Raw genomic sequence first — 10,555 nt, forward strand, 5'->3', positions numbered from 1 at the left:
AGAGTGGCATCTTAACCCAGCAGCAAGCCGGGACAACCTCACAGCTGCAGTGAGCCAAAACAGACCCGAGGTGCATGACGCCTCAGGAGTGTAGCAGCAATGCCACGGGAACAGGGCGGCAACGGAAATGACACGGCTTCAGGCCAGGTGCAGCAGGCTGCAAGGAAACCCCAGCACTCGAAGCTGAGTCAGGAGAGTTGCTGCTAGGGTGAAGACAGCCTGGTCCATGTATCGAGTTTGAGACTACTCTGAGCTACATAGTGAAAAGCTATGCCGGGTAGAAATTTTGAGGTTAGTCTGGGCTACATTGTGGGCTAGCCTGGGCTACTTATGTTAGAAGCCAGTCTTGGCTATATAAAGCAAGCAGGAGCCCAGCCTGGGCTATAACAACAAGTTAGAGGTTATTCTGCACTACACAGAGAATTGGAGTGTAGCTTGGAAAAAGTGATTTGGAGGCCAGCGCAGGCTAAATAAGTAGAGGCGAGTCTGGGTTGCAGGAATGTTAGAAGCTAGCCTGGACTGTATACTGAGACCTTGTCCCCAAACGACAAGGATGCCCTGGGGCAGTTTCCAAATGAACAGTGTAGTGGGGAGGTGAGGCTCTGAGAGGCAGGCCCCTGTGAAGAGGTCTGGGGCAGCTCCTCTGAGCTGTGCCGACCTCTCCCTGACCCAGGCTCCCTGGAAGCTGCCCACCTGTGCAGCGCAGCCTCTCTGGCCTCATAGCGGACAGATTGAATTCCAGGACTTCGGGCTCAGACACCGACCAGAGCTGCCGCTGGCTGTGAAGGGTGTGTCCCTGAAGATCCATGCAGGAGAGAAGGTGGGCGGCCCTCCCAGCCTGTCCTTGTGGGCTCCAGGCTCCTGGGCATAGGCCCTGCCCAGGTTTCTCAGCTTCCATTTCCCAGGCCCCGATCTGCCTCGGGGGCAGGGGGTTCCTCTATCTACCTTATTGTCCCCGGAGGAGAGGCATTGTTGGGCTGTGTGAAAGGAGGGATAAGGGATAGAAGATGGAGGAGAGGAGGGTAGAGTGTAGGAAAGGGAGAGACCCATGTGTAGGGTGGGGAATGAGAAAGAAAGATTGGGAGTGAATGGGAGAGTGGATGGATGGTGGGTACAAGAAAGAAGAGGGGCCAGAAGGAGAAGGCAAGGGTAGGGTGGGATGCAGGAGGATGCCGGAAAATGGGAGGGCGCACCTGGAAGGATGGAGGGTGACGGAGGTGGCCAGGACATAAAGGCAAGGGGCAGAACTGTCAGGAGAAGTTAGAGTGCCCAGGGGGGATGGAACAGTGAGCAGCTGTGTTGAGGGGGCACGCTCAGTGGAGGGGGGCACAGAGACAGGTCTGTGAACCCGAGGCCTGGGGCAGGCCTGCTCATGGTGGCCTCACTCTTGCGTTACTGGCAGGTGGGCATCGTGGGCAGGACAGGGGCCGGGAAGTCCTCCTTGGCCTGGGGCCTGCTGCGGCTTCAGGAGGCCTCCGAGGGTGGCATCTGGATCGACGGCGTCCCCATCACCCGTGTGGGGCTGCACACGCTTCGGTCCCGAATCACCATCATCCCTCAGGTGAGACCACGGATGGTGGGGCAGAGGTGGGGGAGGGGGCCGTGACGGCCCTGTTCTGACGGCTTCCCTCCTGTCCCTCCGGCCAGGACCCGGTCCTGTTCCCAGGCTCTCTGCGGATGAACCTGGACCTGCTTCAGGAGCACACTGATGAAAGCCTCTGGGCCGCGCTGGAGACAGTGCAGCTCAAGGCCTTTGTGGCCAGCCTGCCCGGCCAGCTGCAGTATGAGTGTGCTGGCCAGGGAGATGACCTGAGGTATGGCCAGCCACCAGGGGCAGGACCAGAAGGAAGTCTGGACTCTGAGCAGACCCCTTCTGCTAGTATAAGCCCCAACCCTTTCCTGCAGCGCCAAGCATGTGTGTGGTGTGGGGTGTGTGTGTGTGTGTGTGTGTGTGTGGTGTGTAGAGGCCAAAGGTCAACTTGGGTGTCTTCCTCTATTACTCCCCACCATATTTTTTGAGACCGGGCCTCTCACTAAGCCTGGTGCTCTTTGATTCTCCTAGGCTGGTTGGCCAATGGACTCCCAGGATCCTCCTGACTCTGCCTTCCCAGAGCGGCTATGTGACATTGTGCCCAGCTTTTACATGGTGGTTGGGGTCTGAACTCAAGACCTTATGTTTGTACATAAGTCATTTCCCCAACTGAACCCTCTCTCTAGTGATGCCTTTTGCTAAAACATTTTAAGGAGGAGACACACGTAACATAAAGAGGAGTGTCACACTATTTTTTGGGGTGCAGGGTGGTTAACGTGGGGTGGGCAGGGCTGGGCAGGGCTGGGCAAGGCTGTGCATGCCTCAGAAGCTCTGCAGCCCCGGCCCACAGCCCTCCCTGATCATAGCAGCACCATCATTCATAACTGATCCTGCTCTTGCGGCCTTGTGATCCCAGCACTCAAGAGGCTGAGACAGGAGGATTTCAAGTTTGAGAACAGCCTGCCTAGGTAGCAAGACACTGTCTCAAAAAACAAAAAAAGAAAAAACAGAAAACAAGTAAGGCTGTACTCCAAACCTTTAATCCCAGCACTCAGGAGGCAAAGGCAGGCAGATCTGTACGCGTTCAAGGCTGGGTCTACATAGTGAGTTCCAGAGCAGCCAGGGCCACATAGTGAGACCCTGTGTCAAATAGAACAAAATAGGGGCAACAGCCACCTTCTGTGTCTGGTTTCTACTTGGACACTTGGCATGTTATGATGGGGGCTGGGAGACAGGTGCCCAGTGGGTACAGCGCCTGCTGGGCGAGTGCGAGGACCAGAGCTTTATGCCCTGGTCTCATGTCGATGCCAGGTGGGCCCAGCAGCTGCCTGTGACCTCAGTGCTCAGGAGGCAGAGATGCGAGACCTGGAGCCCTAGCTAAGGCTGCCCGCTCTGGGTCGGGGAGTCTCTGCTTCTGGAAGCAAAGTGGGTGTCACTGCTGGCCTCCACACGCATGCACACACGTGCGCGTGCACACACACACACACACACACACTCATGCACGCACGCACGCATGCACACACGCACCCACAGAGAGAAAGAAAGCAGCCTTTTCACAGGTGGAGAAACCAAGGCACAGAAGATGTGAATGTGTTGGCCACAGTCAGGCTGCACTAAGGCAGCAGAAATGGAAGGCGGGGCCCCTCCCGGGGTGGGGGTGGGGACGACACAAGCAGGCGCCACCAGCAGCTTTCCCCAGGGCCTGCTTGTAGAGAGGCCTGTTGTGCCAACTGATGGCACCTACTTAGCCTGACCGTGCAGTTTATTTTCAGCGTGGGTCAGAAGCAGCTCCTATGCCTGGCACGTGCCCTTCTCCGGAAAACCCAGATCCTCATCCTGGATGAGGCGACCGCCTCCGTGGACCCGGGGACGGAGATGCAAATGCAGGCGGCCCTGGAGCGCTGGTTCTCGCAGTGCACAGTCCTGCTCATCGCTCATCGCCTGCGCTCTGTCATGGACTGTTCCCGGTAAGTCGTCCCCAGCGATCACGGGGCCCAGGAGGCAGGGGAGATACTCAGTGTGCTCATCTGAAATTGTCCAGGGATGGATCAGGAAGTGCCCACTGTGCCAGGCGCACGACCTAGTCCCTGGGGAAGGCATTTTGCCCAGGACCTGTGTGGCCAGGATGCTGGGAGGACCAGGAAGCGGCTTGGAAAGTCAGACACCTGGGGAGTGGATTCAAAGCAGAGCTGGGCTCTCAGCGAGGGCCTCAGCCGTTGTCACAGGAACTGCCCATGTCTTCCTTGCAGGGTCCTTGTCATGGACGAGGGGCAGGTGGCAGAGAGTGGCAGCCCAGCCCAGCTGCTGGCCCAGAAAGGCCTGTTTTACAGGCTCGCCCAGGAGTCAGGCCTTGCCTGAGTCAGGACTCTTCACAGCCCCCCTAGAGCCATAGAGTTGCTGGAGATGCCAGAGATTCAGTGGCCACTGGGACTCCACAGGATGTCCAATCTAGACTCCTGTCTGGGAGGATGATGGCAGAGAAAGTGATGGACTATTGGAATACCAAGAAGAACGCAGCATGCCCAGGCTGGCTTGAGCAAGGCCATCCTCACCCTGCAGTCAAAGCGGACGGTGACTCTCAGCCCAAGCTGTCCACTTCAAGGCCACCCCCTACCCCTGGCCGATCAGGCTGGACACCCTAGTGGTGTGCACATTTCCCCTAACTACTTATTTTGAAGTCACTGTAGATTTCACGCCGTTTGAAGAAATGATGAAGAGGGAAGCCATGGACTCTCTGCCCTGTTTGTTCTAGGGCAAGATCAGGTGGCATACTGACACTGACAGACTCGTGTTCACATGTCCCCAAATCTTGTGTGTCTGTGTATGATGCAGTACTGTTTGTTGTCATTGTTTTTTGAGGCATGATCTAGTCACACTAGAACAGGGAGGGGCCAAAGAGTCCCTCCAAAGCATGAACTCGGAGGGACATTTGAAGTGGAAAATATCTGGAGACCTCTGAGTTAACTGGTCTAAACAGACATTTTTGTAAAACTTTGCCAGACCTCCAAATGCAAATGTGCTAGGAATTTTCTAGAAGGCAAAAGTGGCCTGGGTAATCCCTAAGTGAGGATGCCTCCTGCTGCCGTTTAAGTGAGAAACGCCCCGAAGGCCCAAGTGTCCCAAAGACCAGTTCCCAGCGGGCACGCTGGCTGGGTAGGTGCAGCGGTGCTGAGGGAACTGTGTCACTGCGGGGTGGGCTCCAGGCTCTTCCCACTTCCTTCCGTTCTGCCTCCTGTGTGTGTGGATGAAAGGCGGCAGCTGCGCCCTGCTCCCGCTTCCACACCTTCCAGCCATCACGGACTCCACCTCTGGAACCATGACCCAAAATAAACCTCCTCAGAGTTGCTTCCGGTGGTGTTGCTTCCGGTGGTGTTTCTTCACAGCAAGGGAGAGCAGCTGACACACCCACCCAGTCCCACCTCCAGAGCAGGTGCCCAGAGAAACCAAGGAAAACCACAGCCACAGGCGATGTGTGTGGCGCTGCTGCCCCATGTGGAAGATTCTCTTTTGTGGCTCTAGGAAGGTCACGCACTGACCCCGAGACAAGGGGTGTCTTGCTGAGCCGCCACCTCCAAAACCCACAAACGTTCCGGTGCCTCGAATGAACTGGCACACACGAGGATGTTTATGTGTGTGCACATGTTTCTGTGTGGGTGTGAGTGTGCACATTTGTGTCTGTGTTCATGGACATATCTGTATATTGTACATGTGTATATTTATGTGTTTGCATGTACTTACTGTGTGTGTGTATACATTTGTGTCTGTGTGTATATGGGGGTACATGTGTAGATTTGAGTGTGTACATATGTATAATTTTTGTAACTATATTTGCATGTGCATGTGTGTTTATGTACATATGTATATTCATGTTTGTGGGTGTATGTATATATATTTAGTATGTTTACATGTATGTGTATAAATTTATGTGTGTGCATGTGTACATTTCTGTTTGTGTATACACGTGTTTGCTTACGAGTGTACACACGTATGTTTATGTTTTGTGCCTGCGTGTTTCACGTGTGCGCGTGTGTATGTGTGTGTGTGTGTGTGTGTGCATGTGCATACCTGCGTGTATTGTTTGTCCACGCACACACCGACAGTAGGACCGCAGCGTGTGCTGGTGTACTTCTGCGTTGGCACCTCACTGTCCAGGTGCGCTGGAACAGGAACGTTCTCATGTGTGCTGCCTTCTGGCCGGTGTGTGGTCGGCTCTGCTGTGCATCTGGGGCAGGGGCTGAGATTCTTGCCTCGTGTCCTGTGTTAACAGTGGACCGTGGGCACTGATTGCTAGGATATCCTCTCCTGCTGATAGTCTAACCCGCGAGTCCTGCAGTCTATTACATTTTCGTGACAGAAATTGCACTTGGAAGTCCGTGGCTGCTGCTAGAGGGGAACGTGCGAGACGATTCCTGTTATACTGAATCCACGTGTGCTCTGTTACTTGGATTTCCACGTGTGCTGTACAGTGTCCGTGTAGACTGCTGTTTGTGGACACCCGTGTGCTCTGATGCTAGTGCCTTGTGCACTCAGCCTGGGGTGCCCTCTCTCCGGCCGCAGGCGCAGGGCTGTGACGGCCTTCCCAGGGTGTGCTGGATCCGATAGACCTACGACGGCCCCGCCGAGGCGCACTGTGGGGCGTTAGCGGTAGAGCTGTTTTTGCATTGTGCGGTGAACTTCAATGGCTCCGTGTACTCGTCTGCCTCGGCTCAGGGCTCTAGTGCCGGGAAAACGTGTGGCACTGCAGGTGGACATCCTTCTCCTTGTGAATGCACATGACTCTACACTCGGCGCAGCGCTCGGCTCTGCAAAAATGCCACTGTGGAGGGATTTAGGGGAGATGCCGGGGTGCTGCTCTGCTGTGCGTCCGTGTGCAGGGAAAGCCTCGTGGGCTCCTGTCCAGTGTTTCCGTGAGCTCTGGTGCCCAGACCCCGAGGTCCCTGCCGCAGTGCTGAATGTGTGCTCTTCAGGAAGGTGCAGTGTGCGGCTGCAGTCCGCTACCCGCGAGTCCTGCTCCACAAGCACCCCCCTAGCACGAACTTATCCCTGCTCCCTCACGTGTAGTTCACGAACAGTCCACAGGCACGCACATGGAGATGAAGGAGAAGGGTGTGTTCGGATCCACTGCTAGAGACGCCGAGCGCGCTGCTCACGGACATGAGGGCCGCCGTGCACAGCGGCACTGTTACAGAGACAAAAAGAGCGAGTGTGCCCGCTCTACTCTAAAATCCACCCACGCTCGTTTCCTGTGTTTAAATGTGAGCTGCTGTGTCAGTGCACCGCTGTGGCCGCTGTGGATGTTTGGATTTGTTGTCAACTGCAAACAATGCCCACACTAAGAGACAAAGGCGGGGAGCAGCCTTGCAGGGCACAGAGGAGGGCAGTGCAGCCCGTCCTGAGGAGACCTGACAGGGCAGGGTCAGATGGAAGGGGAGGAGGACTGCCCCTATGGGAGACTGGGGGAGGGGGGGGTGAGGGCAGGAGGGGGTGAGGGCAGGAGGGGGTGAGGGCAGGAGGGGATGAGGGAGGGGCCTACAGTTGGGATACAAAGTGAATAAACTGTAGCTTATAAAAATTTTTAAAGAAAACTTGTAAAAAGAAGAGAGAGAGAGAGAGAGACCTGCAAGGGTGAGGAGTGCAGCAGCAGTAAACCGCTTTTGGCAGAGGCCACTGTGCGGTGATTTACTAATACACACGCGTGGTGACGTGTGCACGGGCGTGCATTCCTGTGCGGCCCTGTGCAATCGTACCTCTGAGGGTTCGGGCGTGTTGCTTTCACGAGTCCTGCTGTAACACATTCGAGCACATTCGCCAGCACTGCATTGTGTAGGCTGTGCTCACGCGAGTGTGCTGCGTTACGAGGGCGCTCGAGGTCCCGCCTGTCGCACTCCGAGTCCTCCCTTGGAGTCCTCCCTTGTATCTCCACGCACGCTGCTGTGTAGTGCTCTGGTGTGGACTGCAGCTCCCGAGTGCTCCGACGTGCTCCCCCATGCTGGGAACGCCGCTGCTGGGGCCTCGGCATGCATTAGCACCTCAGCGTCAGTGTGGGCCAGATCCTGGGGCGCTGCTTCCCAGGGAACCTTCTCTCCTGTGGCGGCCTTGGCGTCTGGACGGCTGAGGAGAAGGACGCTCCAGGGTGGAGTCGGCTCTGCCGCGGCCAGCGGTGTGGCCGGCCCTGCGGAGCGGAGTCCCTGACTGTTACACAGGAGTTCTAGAGTCACACAGGCCCTCGCCCCAGGCTGAGCTGCCTCCGGGAGGAACCTCACCTTGCAGCCTGTCTCTTAGATGTGCTCTGTGACGCAAGATGTCCCAGTGCGCCGGGGTGCGGGGACTAAGGGGCTGCGGCTCCCTCAGGAAAACAACCATCTCTCGGGAGGCAACGCCTCCGCACTGCTTTCTTCGAGTCCGAGCGGGAAAACAACGCCTCCCAGTGCCGCTCCAGATCCGGGGCCTGCGAAGGCTCCCCGAGACGGTTGACAGCCCGGCACCGCCTCCGCTCCCGGGAAGGAGGTGCTGGGCTCTAGCGAGCGCGCCTGTGCAGCCAGGCCACCCACTTCACCGGGAGCGCCATCAGCTTACACCGCACAGCGGTGCTCAGCTTGGCAGAGAGGCCATCGCACAGTGCTTGAGTGACAGACGCGCTGGGGAGCCGCAGGTGCGTTCCCTGGCCAGACAGCCTCGTGCTCCTCCCGCGCACCCTGAGTGCAGATGTCCTACCCGCGCGAGCCCTGCCACACGAGCACACTCACGACCACCGGATCGTGAACCTCTGCACACTTCTTTCCTTCTCTTTCCAGATGCGCTACTGTAACTAACCGTACGGCCTGGTGTTCCCGAACACCGAGTTCTGATGTGCCGGCGAGTTCACAGGCACACGGGCAGCAGGGCAGCCGTGTGCACTGCCCTCATCTGCCCCAGCGTTTCCATTCCAGCGGCGCGGCTACAACAACATTTTCACGCGCACCTGTGAATAGATCTGTGTTGGGCGCGTTGGCATGGAGTCACTGAGGCGCCGCCCCTCGCCTGCCTTGGTCCCGGACACCCATCTGCTCACAACGCACAGCAGCTCTGCTCGGGCCTGTGCGGAGCAGGGCCGTGTCCATCGCCTGCTTTGTGGTACGCCCGCATCAGCTCCCGCTGCAGGCCTTGGGGTAGGGCTTTCCTAGGATCGCGTGCGGTGCTCTGCAGGGCCGCGCGCGTGCAGAGCTGTTCTCGCAGGTCCTTGTGTGCCCGCGCACGCCGAGGTCGCCAGTACAGTGGTGTTGGTCCCGCTGTGCTCTTCCTCCGGCGTGTCTCTGTGTGCAGCGGCATCATATGGTCTGCATTGAGAACATGCTCAGTTCTTCACCTCCTGGCGCATCCTCGCACTCTCCTCCCCCTGCATTCCATGCGTGTGCTGTAGTTTTACAGCCGTTACCCAGGCCGCCATGTGTTCGGATGAACTAGTAAATACACAGACAGGCCGACAGCAGGACCCGGTGAGCGTGTTGCCTCCTGTAACACGGAACCCAGGCCGCTCTTTATTCGTATTTCCGGGTGGCCTGCCGTCGGCTGCTCTCACATGGGCTGCTGTTCCGGGACACACATGTGCTCAGACAGACATGCTGAATAATATTCATTGCTCTGTTTCTGCACAGCAACTTCCAAATCCAAGTGCCTTGCTCCGGCCAGAGTCTCCGACTTTGGAGACCTACGGTGGCCTCTGCAGTCCGTCTGCGTTCAGTGTGTCGGCAGTATAACCAAACCTGATCACAGCTCGGCTTGGGGTCCTACACTTTCTTCCATTCGTACTGAGCGCGCCCGGCCATTTGCCCGGCTCTGCTTCCAGAGCTTCCGGTCTAAATCAGAAGCTGCCGAGCTGCACCCACCTGCCGAGCTGTGGCCGCCGTCTGCTCACACTGCAGCAGCAGCACACCCGCAAAGACCACTGTGGAAGGCTTCACACTGCTGCCCGCGCTGGCTCGCGCCTCTAGTCCCAGCGCTTGCGAGGCAGAGGCAAGTGTGTCTGCGGGTTGAGGGCCAGCCTGGTCCAAAACAGCCAGGGCTGCAGGGAAAAAAGAAAGGAGAGAGCGAGAGCGAAAGCGAGAGCGAGAGAGAGAGAGAGAGAGAGAGAGAGAGAGAGGCTTGTGCAGTACTCTGCTAGCATACTCGTGTGCAGCGGCCTTCAGGATATGCTGTGTAGCCACACGAATCACCGAATCACCGTGAGCCAGAGGATCGGCACAGGTCAGCGAAAGCCTGGAGACTCAGCTGGCCTGCCCGAGAAGCTCTCTGGAGCGTTTCCCTATGCGAAGTCCAGGTCGAAGGACACGGATCAGCTCGGCGATGTCGGTCCGAGAAGGGATGTCTCACGGTCTGTGGGCTTCTATGTCTCTCTCTCCCCAGAGTCCACCCACGGAGGTTCTCAGCTGGCCAAAGTCACACCCCACACACGAGAGAGCTCGCAGCAAAATATCACATGACTCAACTGAGCCTTCGAAGGAACCAGAAGCCCCTCTTCAATCCCGTGTGCGTCCGTGTGGGGCTTCCTCGAAGGCTGAGGTGGTGTGTGCGCTTTGCCAGCGTCTGTGTTCACCTGCCCTCGGCAGCTCTGCTGCTGCTCTATGAGAATATTAGGCACGGCCACTCTACAACTTCAAATCCACGCGCACGTCTCTGCTTGTCTTCTCATGTGTGTGGCTGTACTAGCACACACGTGTTCACTGAGGTGCACCGACATCCGGGAGTTCTGCGGTGCTAGGAAGCACATTTACACGCCGATACGAGGCCACGAGCGTGTGTGTCTGCTTCCGCACCAGCTGAGCGTGCAAGTGCCCCGCCCCGAGAACATTCCCCTGCGTGCGCTTCACGAACCGTTATGATGGCTTTTGCTGAAGCACAGGCACGAGGCGCACCGCTCCTGACTCGCGCCGCCGCCGCGGCTCGCTTCCGTCGGCACGGTGCGCCTGTACGCCTGCTGTGCGCCTCAGCCTGTGCACCGCTGCCCCAGAGCAGATCCAGAGCGCTGACACACCCTGCCGTGGGCGC

The 10,555-nt window shown here is 57.5% G+C and overlaps 1 protein-coding gene across 3 annotated transcripts in view; it reads left to right on the forward strand.

Moving 5' to 3' along the window:
* Abcc6 (ATP binding cassette subfamily C member 6) overlaps window positions 1-4,877 on the forward strand; it is a 49,849-nt gene extending 44,972 nt beyond the window's left edge. For 2 of the 3 annotated variants that reach the window (XM_055613397.1, XM_055613398.1), the window contains 5 exons: window positions 674-820; window positions 1,403-1,561; window positions 1,648-1,814; window positions 3,304-3,498; window positions 3,781-4,877. In XM_055613397.1, coding sequence (XP_055469372.1) covers window positions 674-820; window positions 1,403-1,561; window positions 1,648-1,814; window positions 3,304-3,498; window positions 3,781-3,889 — 777 coding nt within the window. In that variant the 3' untranslated portion in view covers window positions 3,890-4,877. Of the gene's footprint in view, window positions 1-673; window positions 821-1,402; window positions 1,562-1,647; window positions 1,815-3,303; window positions 3,499-3,780 lie in introns of those variants that run through there. The other variant, XM_055613402.1, reaches the window with a different exon arrangement.
* The last annotated feature ends 5,678 nt before the right edge of the window (window positions 4,878-10,555 follow it).

The sequence above is a fragment of the Psammomys obesus genome, unplaced genomic scaffold, assembly GCF_907164565.1.
Source record: "Psammomys obesus unplaced genomic scaffold, mPsaObe1.curated_primary_1811, whole genome shotgun sequence".
NCBI classification, from domain to species: Eukaryota; Metazoa; Chordata; class Mammalia; order Rodentia; family Muridae; genus Psammomys; species Psammomys obesus.